Here is a 19,132-nt window from a genome sequence, read left to right as displayed (position 1 = left end):
GCAGCTCCGCATCAGGACGTTCCTGACGCGGGCCTACCATAAGTTATGTTACGTGTGCGGTAATAATAGTATGTATAAAAAGGTTATCATCAGACTGCTGATGGTATGTTAAGTTGCAAACGGGAATACGTGATTTTAAAGTTATTAACTTCAGAAGATATCATTAGTCCAGGTATGGCCATTTTGTTATTACTCTATCACTAACGCTGTACTGACGCCCTGCAACTTTTTAACATTGCCGATTGATGTTATGACTTTGTTGATGTTGCTGAGATAAACTAAAACCAGCTGCTATTAAATATTATATTTACTAAATTAATTAGCCTCTCAGTATTATTAATGGCACGATCATATGAACATACAATGCACAACTATCTTAGTGGTCTTGAGTCTATAGGTCTTATGTTTTATCGGACAATTGTTTTAATTTATGAGTTAGTGAATTTTTCGAACTGTAAATCCATTTTTGAACTCTACGTGAAACATTGACATTTGCGAAGTCGTGCCCATGTACCTGGCAACGATAGTTAAAAAAAACGGAGTGATATTTTGGTCAAATGGAATTACTGTATTGAGGGATAGGTGGTATTTGTTTATACGTGTGTAAGCAATAAATCAGTCTTAAAATCAGTTAATTATTTTGTCTTCCTCTTTCGCATTCTAATTGAGATAAATATCAGATAAGCATGTGATACTTGTATCACAACATCTAGGTATTATTTATCAGTAATTAATATTTTATTTTATTTTTTTGTTAACTAATGTGCATAGGGCAGTGCACTAGACATCACTACCTGTGTGTAGTGTTGCGTTACACTTTTTAACGCATTAGAGTTCACATAAAATGATAAATCCAAAATTTCGTTTAAAAGTATAAATATCAGCGATCAATTTAATTAATGTCCAGTATAACTCAGTCAGTAAAACACTCGAAAATATGTATAGTACCTGTTAACCTAAATATTTGTTAACAGTTAAACTGAACTAAGATGTGTTAGAGTGTTTTTTTTCTTCGTATATTAGAGGTATGGGACATCAAAATACGCATCTGTCGCCCATTTACTTTAAATACAGAATTATAAACTACATATTGTGAAAACATTCTGCAGCAGTTTTTGCTGAACGGAAAAACACGGATGAGAAGACAGACAAAATGTGTTTGGTAAGTGATTTTTCGTCAAATGAAATGGAACAGGGCAGTGCTTATTAGAATGAAAGTACAGAACTACTTTTGTGCAAGGAAATGTATTTTACAAAGACATTTCAAGAGAAATCACCTTTAAATGAAATAGATCTTGCTGACATGGAAGAAATAGACTTAGATTTAGAGGCCAGGCCCCTTTCAAGTGATGAAATTTCTCTTGAAGGGCTGAAATATGTTTCTGGCTATATAGCTCACCGTTTCAGAAATAAATATCCTGACCTTGGCACTACGGATTTCAATTCGGAGGACAATGCTGGATACACGTACAATCAAAGGGTAACTTAAAATGTCCCACTATTGAATTTTTTGAATTAATAAAGATCGCTGAAATGTGTTTTGATAATGTTCATGGCAACAATTTGTGCAAAAAAGAGCGGATTTTTGAATCACTGACTAAAATTATTTGTGGAACTACTCAAATAAATATCCAGAAGAAGTTACATACTGTTTTGTCAGGACAAGAACGTATATGCGTATCAAGTATTTGAACATGAAATATTTTAACGAACAAGACCAAAAACGCAAAGAAAGAAATAAGATGAGGAAAACTACCCTCTAAGATTTTTCAGTGTGATAGTGTCCACTTTCCTTCACCATAATATGTATGTTCATAATTTAATTACGATGTTTTTTAACTACTATATTTAAGAAAAGCATTTATTGTGAATATCGCAGCAATTATGTAGGGCTTAAGTATTAAAGGTATTATAAGTATTAAGTATTAAGTATTAAAGGTATTTATTGTATTCCAAATATTGAGTATGTCATTTTTATTGCCTTTATTAAAAATAATATATATGTTAACAATGTAAAAAAATTGCGATATTTTTGTATTGCTATTGCAATTTTGTTTCTTGTAAACATTATTGCAGACTTTTTCATATTGAAATTAAATTTGCTATAGGGTTGTTTGTATTTTAATTTTACAGTTATAAGATTTTTTATATGTTGTTTACAGTTTACAAACATTTCAAAAATATTTCCTTAACCATATTTCCATTTCCATGGCAATAGTCTTGTTATCTTTTCGGGTAACTCTTCTACATGGATGATAAGATGGTGCGACATCTAAAACATATCACACCACCTTTACATAACTATTAAACTACAGTAGAATCTCGTTATAGCGAGCACGGTAATAGCGAGAACACGGCTATAACGAGGTATTTTTGAGGAATTTACGGCGTGAGAGCTTGAAGCGCGCTTTTGTTATTTGTCTGCTTTATCTCCACCCCTCTCGCTCGCCACTAGACATCTTGCCGTTGACGCCTGTCACATTCTTCAGCCGTGCAGTCGCCACCTAAGTGCGTGGCTTTAAAAATAGAATCCCGTCCTTTCTTTATTTTATCAAACTGTTAGTTATCTGTACCGTGTGTAGACAAAGTTTGATATTGGAACAGAAACAACGTAAGAAAGTATTTTTTACAAATTAGAAATATGTATGTTTTTGTTTTTATAATCGCGTATATTTTCACGTTTCTTTTGTTGTTATCTTAAAAGAGATAATATTAAAAAGCCGCTCTAATGTGATTTAATTGTTTCTTGGTTAACAAAAACTATTAATTGTTTATATTCTATTTATTATTATTTACGCGACGTCATACTGTACGCGTACGCAATACGACTGGATTCGTTGCTGCAACATAACATAGCAAATTATGCGGTATCAGAAGTAACGAGTAACGTAACGATAGTAACGAGTACTAATTGTTATAGTAACGAGTACTAATTGTTATAGTAACGAATACATACAGGTACACATTTTTTCGTTACTTTTACACCTCTAGTAGGCACTACCGTATTTATTTCCGAATCGCTAGGACAGTTTTCTTGTAACTTTTGTTTCGGTCAGTTGTTGGGGTATTTGTCCGGGAAAGGGGTGGTAATGGTTTGAGTTTAATCCCAAATTTATTTTCTAAAAAAGTTGACAGGTTTCTTTAAATGAAAAAGTATAGTTTTCCAGCGACTATTTCGTTTGAGGCGTACGTGCGTTGCCGCAGCCGCACTCCTGCTATTTTGTAAGGAATTAAATCGTCGCGCTACACTAGCACCACCTGTTAGCAACATCCCGAACCAACATGGCCGCCAGCAGACAGCCCGCGTCGGCAATAGATAGCAGGACAATGCTGCGTCGGCTGCGGGCTGAGATGCTGTACTTACGTGGCGTGGTAGGGTATTCTGGTTATTTTGACGCAATCGGTGATCGCATCCGTACTTATGGGGTATCGTTTTAAAGAGAATTCACACATATGCTCACAGAAATTAAGATTTCGTTAATATAACCTGTTATTTTCCAATTATACAGGTTTAAACACAATTTTTATGGTATTTTCGGTTAATTTTTATTTTTTGGGGGCCGAAATTTGTCCAATTCGGTTATAGCGAGGACACGGTTATAGCGAGGATCAAACCCGGAACCGTGACACCTCGCTATAACGGGACTCTAGGTGTTTTCTTTACATAATATTAAAGCACAATGTTTCCTTGTGGCGTAGGTGATTTAAAATTACCATTTATCTAGAAAAATGCGCTTTCAGAATGTTTTTTAACACACAGTGTTTCGGAAGGTTTTTGAAGAAAAAAATTGACTACCCGTTTTATTTTTTTACAGCTGAATTCGGGCACGTGCATGAAATATAATTAATCCGTAGGAAGCGCAATGGTTTATAGTATTGATGTTGAAGATTTGAAAAGATTTATTGAAATAGTGTGAGAGAACGAGCGAGTTGAGTGAGAAGATGTGCGGGAGTGGCAGAGGTTAGCTCTCAGCCACATGTGCGCAGTTGCGGACAAAAAAATAATCCATTCCGCCTCCCCATGGCGAAGGATGAGTGAAAGAGAAACCTGCTAAACCTTCCCCTCCTCCGGGCACGATAGAACCGTATCGGCTGTGTGTTAGAGGGATAGCGAGATACAACCTTCGAGGTTCTGTTAGTCCCTCCTAGATGGCAGGCCGCAGAGCGACCGCCAGCAACACCCTTCCCGTCTGAAGGCCATCTCGCCACTGACGAGCTGGAACTAAGCTCCTGACCTCCCTACATAGCAACGGTCACCCACATAGGCATCTAGACTCTTTAGTGATCATATGATACAAAATTCATTGTTTTCGGGCCTGTGACCGTTTTTTACAGTGCACCAATCGCCTTAATGACACAAATTTGAATGACCTAAAAGTAATTTCAACTCGGCATCTAGATGAGCTGTCCAGCTGCCTCGCATTGCTTTGTCACCCGAAGTGGTTTGGTCTCTTATGAGAGGACTAAATCATACCACCTGGACATCACATGAACCGGTTATGCTGTTTGGCAATTTAAAAGTTTTACATTTTAGATGTTTATGTGCATGAAAGGCATGTGGCTCAGTGGCGTGTAATAAATCTCAATACACAAAAATCTTGTGTTCTTTCTATTCTCGCCCACGTGTGCAAGAGTTACTGTAAAACGGGCGCGTGGGACGCCAATAAGAGCCCACTTTATTAACTTCTTATAGCGTGCCCAACGCTGAAAGCTGGCAAGGTGAAGGTATTATTTGTAATTGTGCTAAGAGGGGTACGAGGCATGCTCCCACTAGAGTGATGTAACATCCAGAGGACAGCGAATCCCCTGATCACATCAGTTGTATTACAGTACAGTATAGTATAATTACTATAGTTTATAGTTTCAATTTATGCAGAAAACTTGCAACTTTATCCTGTGCTGCCAAGATATTCGTTATATTTCCTTGCAATGAGATATTCAGACTGTTAATTTCACTGGAATGATGAAAGTTTTAAAGACTAAGATGTGTCAGCCAAAGTAGAATTTCTCGGACTATGCGAGGATAGCACTTTCAAAGTGGAATTTAAAAATTCTGACCTCTGTACATTTTGGCGAAAAGAAAGTGCTGAGTATCCTATTATAGCTGACAGAGCTCCAAGAATGATAATACCTTATGCTACCACTTATCAATCTGAGAGTGGTTTCTCAACTTTAGTACAGTAGAGCACCCCTCAACCGTAATTCCCACAAAAGGAACTCCCGATATCCGGAACTAATTTTCCAAAAAAAAAAATTAAAACATTACAAAACATCTCCGCACTGGAACGAGGCGTTTTTGATTTTGCCTGACTGTACATGTCTTGTAGGTGCGCGCGCGCACGTCTGTCAGAGAGCTACTTATAGCCAGTTTTTCCCACGCATTGCGTAAATACACCGCTGGTTTTCGCGTCGGACGTGAATTACTATAAAGATGTTTATGCTACAAGTAGTTTTATTGTTTCACTATGTCAAGTAAACGGAAAATTCCGGCCAGCCCGAGTGTATGTACACCGACTCCCACTATACACGATGACACACGTGATAGCAAGTAACATTTACTTCCAACGTGTGATGCTTTCAGTTTATACACAATAATTTAGTGTACAAATATGTATTATGTACATATTTATACGTTACTATGTGGTTAAACAGTTTACATTTACCTGAATTTCTATATCTCTGTGTTTTTAAACGAGATGCTTGAAGTGTTATTCTTGTGTATGTGAAATGTAAACTGTGCGTGGCAGTGACTATACACTCTCCAGGAAGTGCGAGTCACAATTCTCCGTTCACTCTTAGCTGAGTTTTTAAATAAATAAACACTGTCTTATCACTATCACTGCGCTGCGTCAGCAAGTGATAGGATGAATTCATCTTGCGCGCCAAGCACTCACTAGTTGCAACACACACACTTCAGTACAGTCGGTGATAATAAAATAACGGAGAAGTAATATAACAGGAATATGGTGCCGTTACTGTTCAGAACACAAAAGCAAAAAAAGTTTATTTTTTGAATAATCGATAAAATAGCACCGTAACGTAAGACAAGGCTTTCAAAGGCTTTCCCGTTCTGTGCTTTACAAAACTCGGTCCGGTGTCAGCCATAACAAACCGTGCGCGCGCGAATCCGAAATACAACTGTTGTGCCAGGCATCAACTGTACACTGTACACACGGCGTCTGCAAACATAATTGTAAGTTAATACTTGCCGACACATTAAACTGTATTGGATATTAATGGTGAAACGCTATAATGCTATATAACAACAATTGTTATAAAAAAGGCAGTGTAAAACTACTTACAAATGGTACGTAACCAAGGGACTATTTCTTGCGCACGAATAATGTGCGCGGCGGCCGGCAGCCAATGAAAATGCTTGTTTACAAGAGGCTTTGTTTACATATTCCAAAACTCAGGTAAGAGTGAACAGAGAATAGCACGTCAACACAGAAGTAACACAACACTGCAGTTGTAGGCCTACTACCTCCCCCGAACCCTCTTCCTCATCCTCTTCCCTCACGCACCCACCCACAGAGATAAGAAACACCCGCTTGCCAGCTTGCTAGAATGAAGGTAATTCAACCAGCCCGGAGTTTTACGACCCGGCACGTTTTGAATACAGTACTAATGTAGATCTACATTTTTTTTATTGTATGGTTTTATAACTGTGGAAGATATTTACAGTACAACTTTGGCTATACTTATAACTTTATATGTGCAGCATTTAATGACGTTTTTTTTTTGCCTCCCTACCGCAGTCCGCAACTCCCCTTACCCGGAATTTTCCCATAACCGGAATAGACCTCCCCCCAATGATTCCGGTTGAGGGGTGCTCTACTCTAATAGTAAAACCAAAGGCCAGAAACTGTCTCAATGTGGAACATGACTTGAGATGCGCGTTAAGTGAAACTAAACCCAACATAAAAAAAACCTGTGACAACAAAACAATTCCACCTTAACATTAAATGTCATTAATTAATTAAGGAAGTACACTGAAATAGTAATTAAATAATTTTAATGCAATTTTGTGATTATAAAGGCTATGCACATTTATGTGTTGTTATATTCAATAACATTTTAAAGGGGGATAAAATCAGTTTCACTGATAAGTCATAGCATAGGAGAAACAAGACTGAAAAGGTTAGGAACAGGCGATATAGAACTATTAGACATACAAAACCTTATTTATGAATTTCTCTGACCAACATGCTCACATTCCTCTTAAATAATAGTGTATTAATTCTACAATTATTCTCAAGATGTGTAATATGCCTAACTACATACAAACATAATTAAATTATATGTAGACTACTAAGTGAAATTAAAAATTAATTCAGACAGTACAAATGCCGGCATAAGTCTTTAATAAAAAATTCAAAATGTAAATTATTAAAATAAAATACTTTTGTGGATAGTCACTTTTAAAAAGTAATTTACCCTATACTAAATATTTTGACAGCAGTCTCACTAGCAAATATTCAATGAAAACAACTGTATTCTCTGGCTATAACATATTCAAATGGTCATCCTACTGCCAACATCTACGTTTGAGGTTTTAATCATGGATGTTGACCCTTGAAATCTAAATTTAGTTTTAAAATCTTAAATCAAAATTTTTCAGGATAAAAGTTCAAGATTCAGACTTCAGAAAAAGGTTACCAGCAATATACATGACAACAGTCCTATTTGCTTGTGTCTCTTATCTCTTCCACAGCTGACTCACATGGGGCTGTCTCCATTGCAGAAGTCTGACACTTTTGTTTGATTAATTCTTCAATTTCCTTTATCCTTTGACAATACTGAGGTAGTTCAGTATTCTGAAAGTGAAAATTAAAATTTAAACTAAAATATGACATAATACACAAAAAAGTTTAAAAAATATTTATGTGTTTTGTGACAAAAAAGCAAAAATGAGAGTATTAAAAAGCAACCATGTGAATTAAATCAATAATGTTGACAAACTTAAGGTGTTAAAATATTAACATGCAAAATAATGAAAACTTAACTCTTTACTGCATTTACGATTAGTGAATTATAATTGTCACTCATTCCAAATGGAAACACTTATGCACATTTAATAAGGCCAAGATACTAGGCTGCAAATTAGTCAAGCAACATAAAATTGAATCACTTTACCCTAAACATCTTTTACCAAAGAAGACTAATAACTCAACTCCAAAATTACTGGCTTAGTAAGCTTTACTTCTTTTAAAGTAAAATTAAAATGACTGGCAGTGGTGATTAAAAATGACAGCTAATTTTGCAACACAATCAGCTAAGACAAAGTATACATACGCTTGCTTCTGCTCCAGTCATAACTGCCTTCAAACGAGAGAGAATGGATATATTTTCTTGGCGTTCTGGTTCCGATGCTTCAATATATATCTGTTCTCGTTTCTTCTCACGCTTTTTTTTAATACTCTTCACAGAGCAATTACCGTACATGCGCAGCAAAGAACCCCAGCTAACAATATGAGGATGAAGTTGCTGCAAAAAAAAAATCAATGGGGGAACCCAGTAACAACATATCTGAAACCACCCGCTAACTTTGGCTTTGTTTATTAAAAACACCACAACAATGATTAAATGAAGGTAGACCATGAGAAATTATTGACATTCGCCATTTCAGAAAAACATTTTTCTGTCTAAAACAGATAGGCTCAAATATTAGATTTTTTTAAAGAGAGAGAACAAAAAATGGCCAGTAACTTTAATATATCAAATTTTACACTACTCCTGGACACAGCACACATAATTTTGGGACTGACTGCCACAAAAACTCCAGCACATTATAAAAAATGGAATATTCAAAATATTCTTATGTTAAGCATCATATAAATCCAGTTGTACAGAATGACCTCTAATATAACATACCCTAAAATATAAAAATAATGAAATGTACGGCAAAACTGAATATAATATGACCTCAAATATATTGTGACCCTGAAAATAGGCTTCTTCAAATCTAATACAATGATGACCATGTGACTACATAGTTGTGCTTCACAAATTGCAGGAGTTGTGTTGTCGCTACTGCATGAAGGACACCTGGGCACTGAAGGAACAAATCCAAGGGGAAGGCAAGAGCTATATTGGCCTAAGATGACGAAAGACATTGAATGAATGGTAAATAACATTGTTTTGTGTCAAATTTGCGGAACCAGTGTCAAAATGAGCCCCTCATTCTATATGAATTTCCAGAATTGCAGTTTGAGAACATTGGAGTGGATATTTGTGACAATGGTGCGAAGAGTTATCTTGTAGTTATAGAGTATTATACTAAGTGGACCGAAGTACTGCCAATCTCAAGCAAGCAAGAAAAGAGATGTGATTCTTAAAATGAAAACATTGTTTGCAACACACAGGTTACCAAAGAGATAATGAAATCATCAATTCAAGCCGTCATTACACTAAGTGGAATGGTCTGGCAGAAAGAGCTGTTCAAGTGGTCAAGAAAATGCTTAAAAAATGAGCAAACAGATGAGTTGCCAGTCATGCCTTTGGAGTACGTACTGAAATACACCAGTTCAAGTGTTGGGTTTAACACAAGCACAGCAGCTGTTGATGTGTCGTACAATGTTAACAAATTTGCCTATGAATTAGAATATACTGGCTCTACAGGTCAACAAAAATGTTGACAGAGCATTAATTGAGCAACAGTTCAAAAGTGAACAGTACCATGATCAACGAAAAAAAAAAAAAAAAAAAAAAAAAAAAAAGCAGAAAGTATCTATCTACTCCTCCGTCATATTGGGTGAGAGATGAGAATAGAAGTACGCTTCGAAGGAATATCATTTATTTGCGAACGTCTCATCTGAACCCAGAAGTGCTTGCAAGGAAGTCTAGCTTAGATCCTGAATTTAAGAGGTTTCAGGAAGAAACAATTGGTAGTCAGTCAACCAGTGAACACTCTCAGGGATGGAACGAAACAGAATATCAGCATAGGAGTGTCACTATCTTTGCCACACAAGACACTGTAGATGGCAGGGGGACCATTAGATACTTCAAAAGCCAGTGCAGTTACATCCTTCAAATAACACAAGGTCAGGTAGAGAGATTAAAGTGCTACCTAATCAAGAACAGAAAAAAAAAAAAAAAAAAAAGTGGAGCATCAATGTGTGTGGGTAATTAAGTTCCTCGTAAAGGTTTGTGAAAAAAAACAAACAAACAAACCTATTGTGCTATTGGCCATGTCAGTTTTGTTTTATTGATTAGTGAAGGTGGTCACAATGTAAAAAAAATTGTTGAAAGGGGACAAGAGTAGGTATAGACAGATTAAATTCTTTAGAGGTGTATGAGGTTTGGTTTTTGATCTGTTAATGCTGTGAAGTTGTAACCAAAACAACTTTTGTTAAAGACAGAATGATTTGTTTATAGGTGTAATACCTAATATTGTTCTTTTATTGATCTGTTAATACTATCAACTTGTAATCAAAACAAGTTTTGTACAAGGAGGAGATGTTATGAGTGTTGACCAACCTAGAGGTTGGTAGTGATGGGTGCTTCACGGTTAGTCATGTGAGAAAAACCAGGTTGAGGTATGTCAAGAGACACAATGGTGTAAATAAGAAAGGAATTGCATGAAATCACAACAGGTTTCTCTACATTTTTTGTACAATTTGTTTGATAAGTTTACCAAGTATAATCTGTTTTTAAGTCATTTACACATAAATTTATATTTCATATTTCACAAGAAAACAAAATTTATATACAGGTAAACCACAATAAACAATTTTTTTTCCCACTTTATTTTCAGAAATATTCTTACCTATTTTTTTTATTTTAGTTTCATTTAAGAATAACCACATTCATACCACTACATTATTCACCACAAAAAAAACATAATTTTTTTTAAACAATACTTATAAGTCCAAACAAGTTAGTTCGGACCGATCCTGTGTGTGGGTCTTAAGGTAGTTTTTCCGTTATTCTTATGAAACCTCTTGTGTGTAATAGTGCTTATCACAGATAATAAATACCTTTAAGATAGCTTGAGCCGTTCTTTGCTTTCCATCACGTTTGTTGTGACACCTTACAACCGCGCAGTAATCTGCTACTCTGATAGTAAACTCATGCTCTCCTTCACTCAGTGATCTGTCCTCGTACTTTATGTCTGATTCCTCAAGACCGAAGTTCCTGCAATCACAATGTAAATATCTACTCCATACATGTACGTGTGTACATATTACGAAAAATGAACACAATGAAGCGATGTGGTGCAGTGGTAAGGCACTGAACTCACACTCTGGGTACTACTATCATGTTTTTCATTTTCCCATTATTTCCCTGAAAAGAATCCATACAAATGCTGGGATGTTCGTACTTAAAACCTTGAATTAAACTTTCACAGTATTCCTGTATTCATTGTGTGGGGCAGATATTTTTGTCAGGTGCCCTCTGTTATATTTAATGTACCACTTTTTTAAACTCCAGATTAAAAAAAACTTGTAAATGTTTACGTAACCATAATTGTGAATGTGTTCTGCACGTATAGCGTTACTTGTAATGTTACCTATAAATTGTATTTAAGAATCAGGAAACTAAACCGGGTCCCCCCTGGAGCCAGTGCCCTGGGGATTTTGTAACCCCCACCCCAGCAGTCTCGATGGCCCTGGCACCAACTGACAAGAAAAGGTGAAAATTTTTGGGAATGAAAAGGTAATATTTTTATTACGTTTAAAGATACCAAACACATTCTAATATGAGAAAAGAAAAATGCTTGAATTGGTATGACATTGAGCTCTGGCACTGTACCTGACTAGCCCTAATACATGGTGCAAAATACAAGTTTCTTTATTTCTATTTATGGAAAAATATGATTTCCAATGTATAGGGATTATCAAAATCCCAATAGGTTACAATGAACACACCACAAAGATCAAGGTAACATGAAAAAAAAACAACCTTATAACCCTGTTTTATTACATTGAGGCATGAAGTGAAACCTGCACAAAAGAAAAATAAATAAATACATACACAAACATTTATGTAGAGCATCCTTTTAGTTTTCAGAGATTTTACAACTATAGAGATGAAATAGGAGTAAGTTTTTAGAAGTTTTACTTCTTTAGGCACGTTATGAAAAAAATTATGATAATGAAAATAGTCTACATAAAAATAAAAATTATATGTGCTTTTAAATTATATACTTAGCTATTGATATTCAATACTTGTACATATTATTAGAAACATTTATTTATTATAAATATTAATGATTCAAATTGTTTTTATAAACTTTTTAAGTGCAATTTCAAGTGTATTTATATAAGTGAGAAGTGAAATTATGTTCCCACATGTATAACATATATGCATTATAAATCATTAAATTATTTAATAAATAATTAAAATTAATAAATTAATTTCATATATATGTTTACATTAATATTGAATACTAAGTATTTAATAAAAATTTTAATTTTATGTATTTATACTTTACCAACCGTAATTATAATATTGTCACGGTCTGAAAATTTCATTACTTTTTTTTCTTAAATTTATTTTACTTTTGTATCTCGTTAGGTTAACGTGTTGGTGTACGTGCGCGTTTCCAGGCTCGGCCGGTTGATTTCGACACACGGGTAGTGGAATATAGGTTGCTGCGATGGTAGTTTGCAGGCACCGCGGGCTTTTGCGAAGCTGCGTGGTTTGCTGATTCTCGCGGGCCGCTGGCCAGGGCTCGCCGAGGGATTGCACCACGTTGTTCCAAAAAACCCGCTGCGCTACGCTAGTCTCTTGTTTGCCGTTTTGTAAGTTCTGCCACGCGAGGCTTTTGTGTACTCGTTTCGAGGACTCTGTCCTGATTAGTGTTGCCATCTTGCGTCCGAGTTTGGAAACGTGGGCAGAAACAATCGAGCAGCGCTAGAGGGGGAAGGGGAGGCTCGCTCGCGCCTGCGCAGAAGGAACTGTCGACTTCGCTTGTTTTGTTTTTCCTTGCGGGAAGGAGGGACAGCCATTTTCCCCGTGGCTAAGTTTTTCCCGGTGTTCGTGTTTTTTCGGGGTGACCTCGTTCGGGAGGTAAAACCCTCGTCCAGGGAGAGTACGGGGCTTTTTCGCCTTCGAGACCTCGGTGGACGGGTGCTTCACGACAGTACGGGGCCGAATCACTGAGACGAAGTGAGGGTAAGTGATTGGCAGTGATGGATAGAGAGAGTAAGCTTCGGGCTGGACGATCTTCGTCCAGTACTTAATCTTTTAAGAAATAACGTAGTATTATTCCATCCCTATTATTTTTTTTTAGTTTAAAACAAATCGACGTCTGGTTATAATCATGCATGTAGTGGGAACTGGGAAGTAGACTATTCCTCAGCGGAGCTGCGGCGACGAGAGAACGGCCATGTTGTTGTAATGATAATTGTTTGCCGGCCGACTTCACTTTAATGTGTATTTAATGTATTTATTTATTCATGACTCTATTTGTTAACTTATTTGTTATTAATTTATTTGTTAACCTTTTTTTCAGAGTTTGTTTATTTTGTCGCCAGTATCGGGTTCAGTAAATAAAATCTGTGCTTGAATGAATTAATAATGTTTCTTTTCAGTGCATAAATCATACCTTACACTCCCTGTATGGGGAGAAGACTTGGTCTCGGGTACCGCGACTCTACCTAATTACCCCCCCCCCCCCCCCCCCCCCCAATGTTATAGGTTATTTATTGTTTTGTGTATAGGTGTACGCGGGATGTCTGACCGGAACCCGTCACAATATCACTCCAGTCCTGTTATTATTTTATTTCTATTAATTATTTACATGAAAATTAAAGTTAGGTTTTTATTATGCCAAGTAAGTATAACTTCCTACACAAGTACATAAATACACGAACCCATTTTTTTTCTACAGTTAAAAGGAAAAAAAAAAAAAATTAATGCACTGGATAAACTAATACATCATGCTATGATGTCAAAATTTGTATTTTTTTTTACCATTACCTCTTTACTACTAACTCAATTTTGATGTATGTAGAGTTAACTCGTGTATTGGATTAAAATGTAGGTACTGAATTTTATGATCCATTAGACCATTACTATGTAGACTGTTTTGTTAAGTTGGTGCATAACTAGATGATTTCCTTAAACTATCAGTTTCTTTGGGCATGGAAGAGCCCCAAGTAATTGGAAGGAAAATAACCAATTAAAAAAATGACCAATAGGTACCTAACCAGAAAAATTAGAATGTGGCAATGCTACTGGGCCTGTGCAAAGCTTCATCTAAGCGAATCAATTAAAGTTCTTTTTAATATTTGGTTTGTCTTCACCAGGAAATTTGCTATTTGTTTAATTTGAAGCTTCGGTTCTGATGCACAAAGCTTCGCATCTTATGTGAAGCTCTGCATTTGTTGCAAAGCTTTAAAACATTGGAGGCCTAAGATTTGCTCAAATATATTAGGTTTAAATTTTGTTGTTGTATGTGTTTTGCTTAAATTAAGTTGGTTACTTAAAAAAAAAAGGTTTTCACTCAGTTTGCTTTTATAAATGTTCAATATTAATATTATACATGGTTAGTTCATAATTTTTTACTTAATAATGTTATACATAAGGCCCAATTAGCTAGTCATTTAAATCAGTTGAAACATAACAAATTTATAAAATTTTTTTTTTTTTACTTTGATCCTGTATTTTATGAAATAAGTGTAATACAGTCTCACAGAGAACCACCTTAGCAATTTGATCTGACTTGGTGAATATTTTAAAAATAAAAAAACTAGTATACACACAGGCCTAACTGCTACCTACCTTTTAATGCAAGCAAGAAGCACAGCATGTGGATATGGTTCCGTTGTTCTGGCACACAGTTCTGCAACACGAGGATCTTCAATTCTAATGTCATCGAAAATCTAAAACATACATGTTAGAAAGAGAGTTGTCATGTTGTACAAAGAAAGTCACATTAGCATCTTTCACTTTGAATATCCTTAAATGATTCCTCTGTACAGTCTAACCTCAGAATGCAGTAAAACTTTAATTAACTGTCACCGTCCTAACCAGGGCTGTGATATATAACAGAAATCTCTTAATATTAATACTTATGAACATAAATGTGATTTCTTAGTTGTTTGAAGGAAATCTGAAAATAAAATACTTTAAAATTAAATTGATACATACACCTCCAGCTTAATAAATTGTAATGTAAAAGAAATCTGTGAACAATTTTAAAGATGTCTGTTTGCAGATACAAATTATTTTTTATGTGTAAACATCTTAGCTCTTGGTATACTGCATTTGGTAGGAATGAGTAATTTCGTGAATGGAACGGAAGTCGAATAAACTGAAATGTGTGACTATGGTGCCAAAGTCGTCAAGATGGCGGACCCACGTGTAGCAACATAAACCTGTATAGTCACTTTCGTGAACATTAGGGGAGATACCAAATGAATTGGTCTGTCAAATGAAACATTATGATAGTGAAACTACCCCGGAATATATTTGGTAAACTAAAATAGTTATAGTAAAGAGTAATCACAAGTTTTAAAATATGTTAGAAACCTGGCATAACACTGCTGATAATACATAGTCTCCTCTCAAAGTTAGAATAGCCTCGGTAGCATAGCGGCTGAGTGTGCTGTTGAGAAGCACAAGCCATAATTTTTGACATGGTTCAAACCTCGTCACTGGAAGAACTTTTTTATAAACATAATATAATAATGTGAAAATAGCTCAATAAAGTAAAGGTTTATTTGAAGGATTTATTTACAGACTGATTTCAGTCGTTTAAGCAAAAATAAATAGTATACAAACATATACTTAGTGTTACAATATGTGTATTAAAATGTTTCAGGTTAATAATTTTGTAATGCCATAGAAATATAACTTCTAACAGTGTGTAAACTTTATAGTATTAAATGTTTAATGAATTTTAAGATGAGCAGTATTTTAATTAAATTCCTTATCAAAAATTAGGGCCAAAGCCATTGTGTAGGATTTTTTCTAGTCTTTTTAGCTTTTATCAGAGCTGTTTCTAATAGTTTAAAATTTCCATCTGTTTTATGCTGCTGTCTGCATGTGATGATGGCAAGCAACATTCAGGCAGTGAATTCTAGCAGTGGGTGCAGAAAGTACTTGAAAAGTGAATATTTTATTTATCAGTATCTTATCATGCTTGGCATTATTTTTAAAGAATTCTGTGTTAAATTTTGTATCCGAGTTATGTTTTAAAAGAATTATTTGCAAAATGAGAACACATGAATTTGCTCATTACAGAGGTTAGCTGTTTATGCATCACAGTCGAGTACTGTAAGACTAGCTCACATTTTTTTCTCTATATAAAGCGGATAAACAAGTGATGGTTAATAAAGTTTTATTGCTCTTCCTATAGTTGTAAAAATTATAAATTCCTACACATGTCTACTCTATAGCAACCTGCAGTAATTTTAGTTAAATTCTGTAGTTTTCCTAATTAGAAATACTGTATTACTTTTCAATAGTCTGGGTTGGGTGTAACCTGCAGTAATTTTAGTTAAATTCTGTAGTTTTCCTAATTAGAAATATTACTTTTCAATAGTGTGGGTTGGGTGTGTTGGTGGGAGAATACAGTTAGTTAAACACAGAAATAATGAAGCACGTACAAAGTGGACAAAACAAATAGTTACTTTATTTAAGCAATCTTCTAATCCTAGGTATTCTTTTAGCATTTCATGTGCACATATAATGTGAGACTACTATCATCACCATCAGTAAATGTATATTACCAAAGAAGGCAGTTTAGTTAATTTTAGTTAAATAAAAAAAACTGCCAGATAGAATTTAGCCATTTGTCCTGACAAATTACTAAACAAGCAAAGGGATGTTGCTGTTCATGTTTTTCACAACTAAGAAAAACAAAATTTGCATATGTGAAAAACTCATTACATGCTCCTCAAGGTTAACCATTCAATTAAAAATTACTTTATGATTTACAACGACAAAGACACTATCATCATTGTTCATTAAACTCATCCAATTATTACCAAAAATAAGACATTCCAACAGAATAAATATAAATATCACAGTGAACAGTAAACTCACTGAGTTTTCAGCTTTTCTTTGTTTCCCAGTGTTGACATGCCCCGTTATACTATCTGTACTTATTTTGTCTTGTAGGTCAGGAATAAGCACTTCAAGAGTTGCTTTTGCTGCTTCCAGCTTTGCTTGTTTCTTGCTGGAACCAAAACCAACGCCGTACTGCATGCCGTCAATGACAACTGCCGCCAAATACGGGGTTTTTGCATTTTCTGAAAATGAATAAAAGGTTTTCCAGACTGACAATAATAGTAAAGATAAAAAGAATAAACATAAGCTCAACCAAATTAAAAAAAAGGGCAAATATTAAGGTATAAACTTAAAAAAAAAGCTACACAAAAACTAATGTTAAAAACAAATGCAAATATGAAACAAACAGAAGTGAATTTAGCTGGTGTACTTTGCTGAAGTAGCACATACAGATTAAATGTTAAGAAGTCCTAAAACTGATTTTAATTGCATGTTGTGAGTTCCTTGGTCTTACTACCATAAACACCAATGAACTTGTTACTTATTGCAACTTCTTTTGTTGAATAAGGTGAAAGTTACTAAAAGGAATCCTTATAATCCCATTTACAACAATATACTTCAGTACATTCAAATACCAAAAGTAGTGGGCGAGCATACTGTGATGGCAGAATGCCTTGGGTTCACCTTAACAGTCCAGCCTAACTGTGGATCCAGCCATGCACTGAGATAGGGTTGTACACATTAAACTCTTTTATGTGCAACTCAGCCGCAGTCTCTGATATCATTTTGAAACAAAAATAGCACCCGAGAAACAAACAAGAAAGTCAGATAAATACATCTACTGATGATTGTCCAATATGACAATGTGAACAAATGAATAAAGTTGAAAATCTTGAAAAACTTATTTATTTTGAACAACGAACTCCTGTTATTAAAAACTTCTATACTTTTGGAAAGATTTTGGATACATGTTGCTCTACTGTACCGCTATCTAAAATTTAAATTCATCACTAATTATCTTGATAATAAAATTTTTAGCATTATTTTTAAAGCAAACTAAAAAAACTATTTTTAGTCAGTGTCAGTAATCAGTAGGGAAAACACTTCCTATTTGAAAACTTAAAATTTAAAAGCAAACACAGAGCACTGAAAAACATTTATTTTGTGACTACTGCAAGTTACACGTGATGATTTAAAGAAGGGGAAAAAAAGAAACAAAATATAATCAATGTGATGTAAAACTCACCTAACTCGGAGAAAACATATGATGGGTGTTTTTTAAGTGCATGCTGAACATATTCATGCAGAAGACACACGCAACTTTTTCCATTTGGATTCAACACCCAGCTTTTTTTCTTCAAGTCTTTGCTCTCTGATGTGGGGTCATCTGAAAATATGCAAAAAAAATTATACTCATCAATAGACATCTGTGAGTACTCTAAATTTGAGTTTTGAGTAGAGTTTATTTTTTGTAATAATCGACTCAAACTCATTGCTTTTGAAAAACTCAAAATTCGAGTGAGCTTTTTTTCTTGTTTAGATGATTACAACTTTCATTATTTTGGAATCAAAGTCTTACTACCTTAGTATCCTTCACTTTATAATGTAACATGAACTACTGTATATACATAAATACAGTAGAACCTCATTTTTCATATAAGATTTACAAATTCTCGTGATTAAGGTATTTTTTTACTTGCACCATAATTTCTCCTAAAGTACTAATGCATTACCTTGCCGCTTTAAAGGAAAGCTGTTCTACAGTTTACGTTGCAACAGCACTGCATTTAATAGCATACCATTATAAAGTTAAGACAGAAACATAAAAGTTGACAGTGAATAGTGTAAAGTTTATTAATTAAACATTACTACATGTGGTCATGGCAGCTTCATTTGACATTGAAAACAACCATGGTTAACCATACGGCCAAGAACAAAAACTTTGGTGATGAGAAAGTCAAAATTAAGTTCAGTTTTATATCCCTCGCCTTTTAAACATTAATACATAATGCATGAAATAAGTTGTAAATGCAGTTTTTTAAACAATAAATAAACAGTGGATTACTGAGCCCTTATTAAAATAAGTTTTAAAGCAACATACCTACGGTGACTTCGTACATGTTCAGCGATGCTTGTTTTATCAGATTAGAAATATTTTGGAAAAGCAGTT

The 19,132-nt window shown here is 34.8% G+C and overlaps 1 protein-coding gene across 3 annotated transcripts in view; it reads right to left on the bottom strand.

Annotated features, from left to right (window-relative positions):
• The window catches only part of LOC134535880 (microprocessor complex subunit DGCR8-like), a 65,977-nt gene that overhangs the window by 12,813 nt on the left and 34,032 nt on the right, over positions 1 to 19,132 (bottom strand). For all 3 annotated transcript variants that reach the window (XM_063375237.1, XM_063375230.1, XM_063375245.1), the window contains exons 9-14: positions 18,209 to 18,349; positions 16,999 to 17,204; positions 14,731 to 14,831; positions 10,980 to 11,136; positions 8,296 to 8,487; positions 7,724 to 7,817 (exon numbers count right to left, since the gene is read on the bottom strand). In XM_063375237.1, the coding sequence (XP_063231307.1) occupies positions 7,724 to 7,817; positions 8,296 to 8,487; positions 10,980 to 11,136; positions 14,731 to 14,831; positions 16,999 to 17,204; positions 18,209 to 18,349 (891 nt within the window). The remainder of the gene's footprint in view (positions 1 to 7,723; positions 7,818 to 8,295; positions 8,488 to 10,979; positions 11,137 to 14,730; positions 14,832 to 16,998; positions 17,205 to 18,208; positions 18,350 to 19,132) is intronic.

The sequence above is a fragment of the Bacillus rossius genome, chromosome 1, assembly GCF_032445375.1.
Source record: "Bacillus rossius redtenbacheri isolate Brsri chromosome 1, Brsri_v3, whole genome shotgun sequence".
In the NCBI taxonomy this organism is placed as follows: Eukaryota; Metazoa; Arthropoda; class Insecta; order Phasmatodea; family Bacillidae; genus Bacillus; species Bacillus rossius.
Note: the sequence above shows the minus strand (reverse complement) of the source record. Positions and strands in the feature narration are given on the sequence as shown.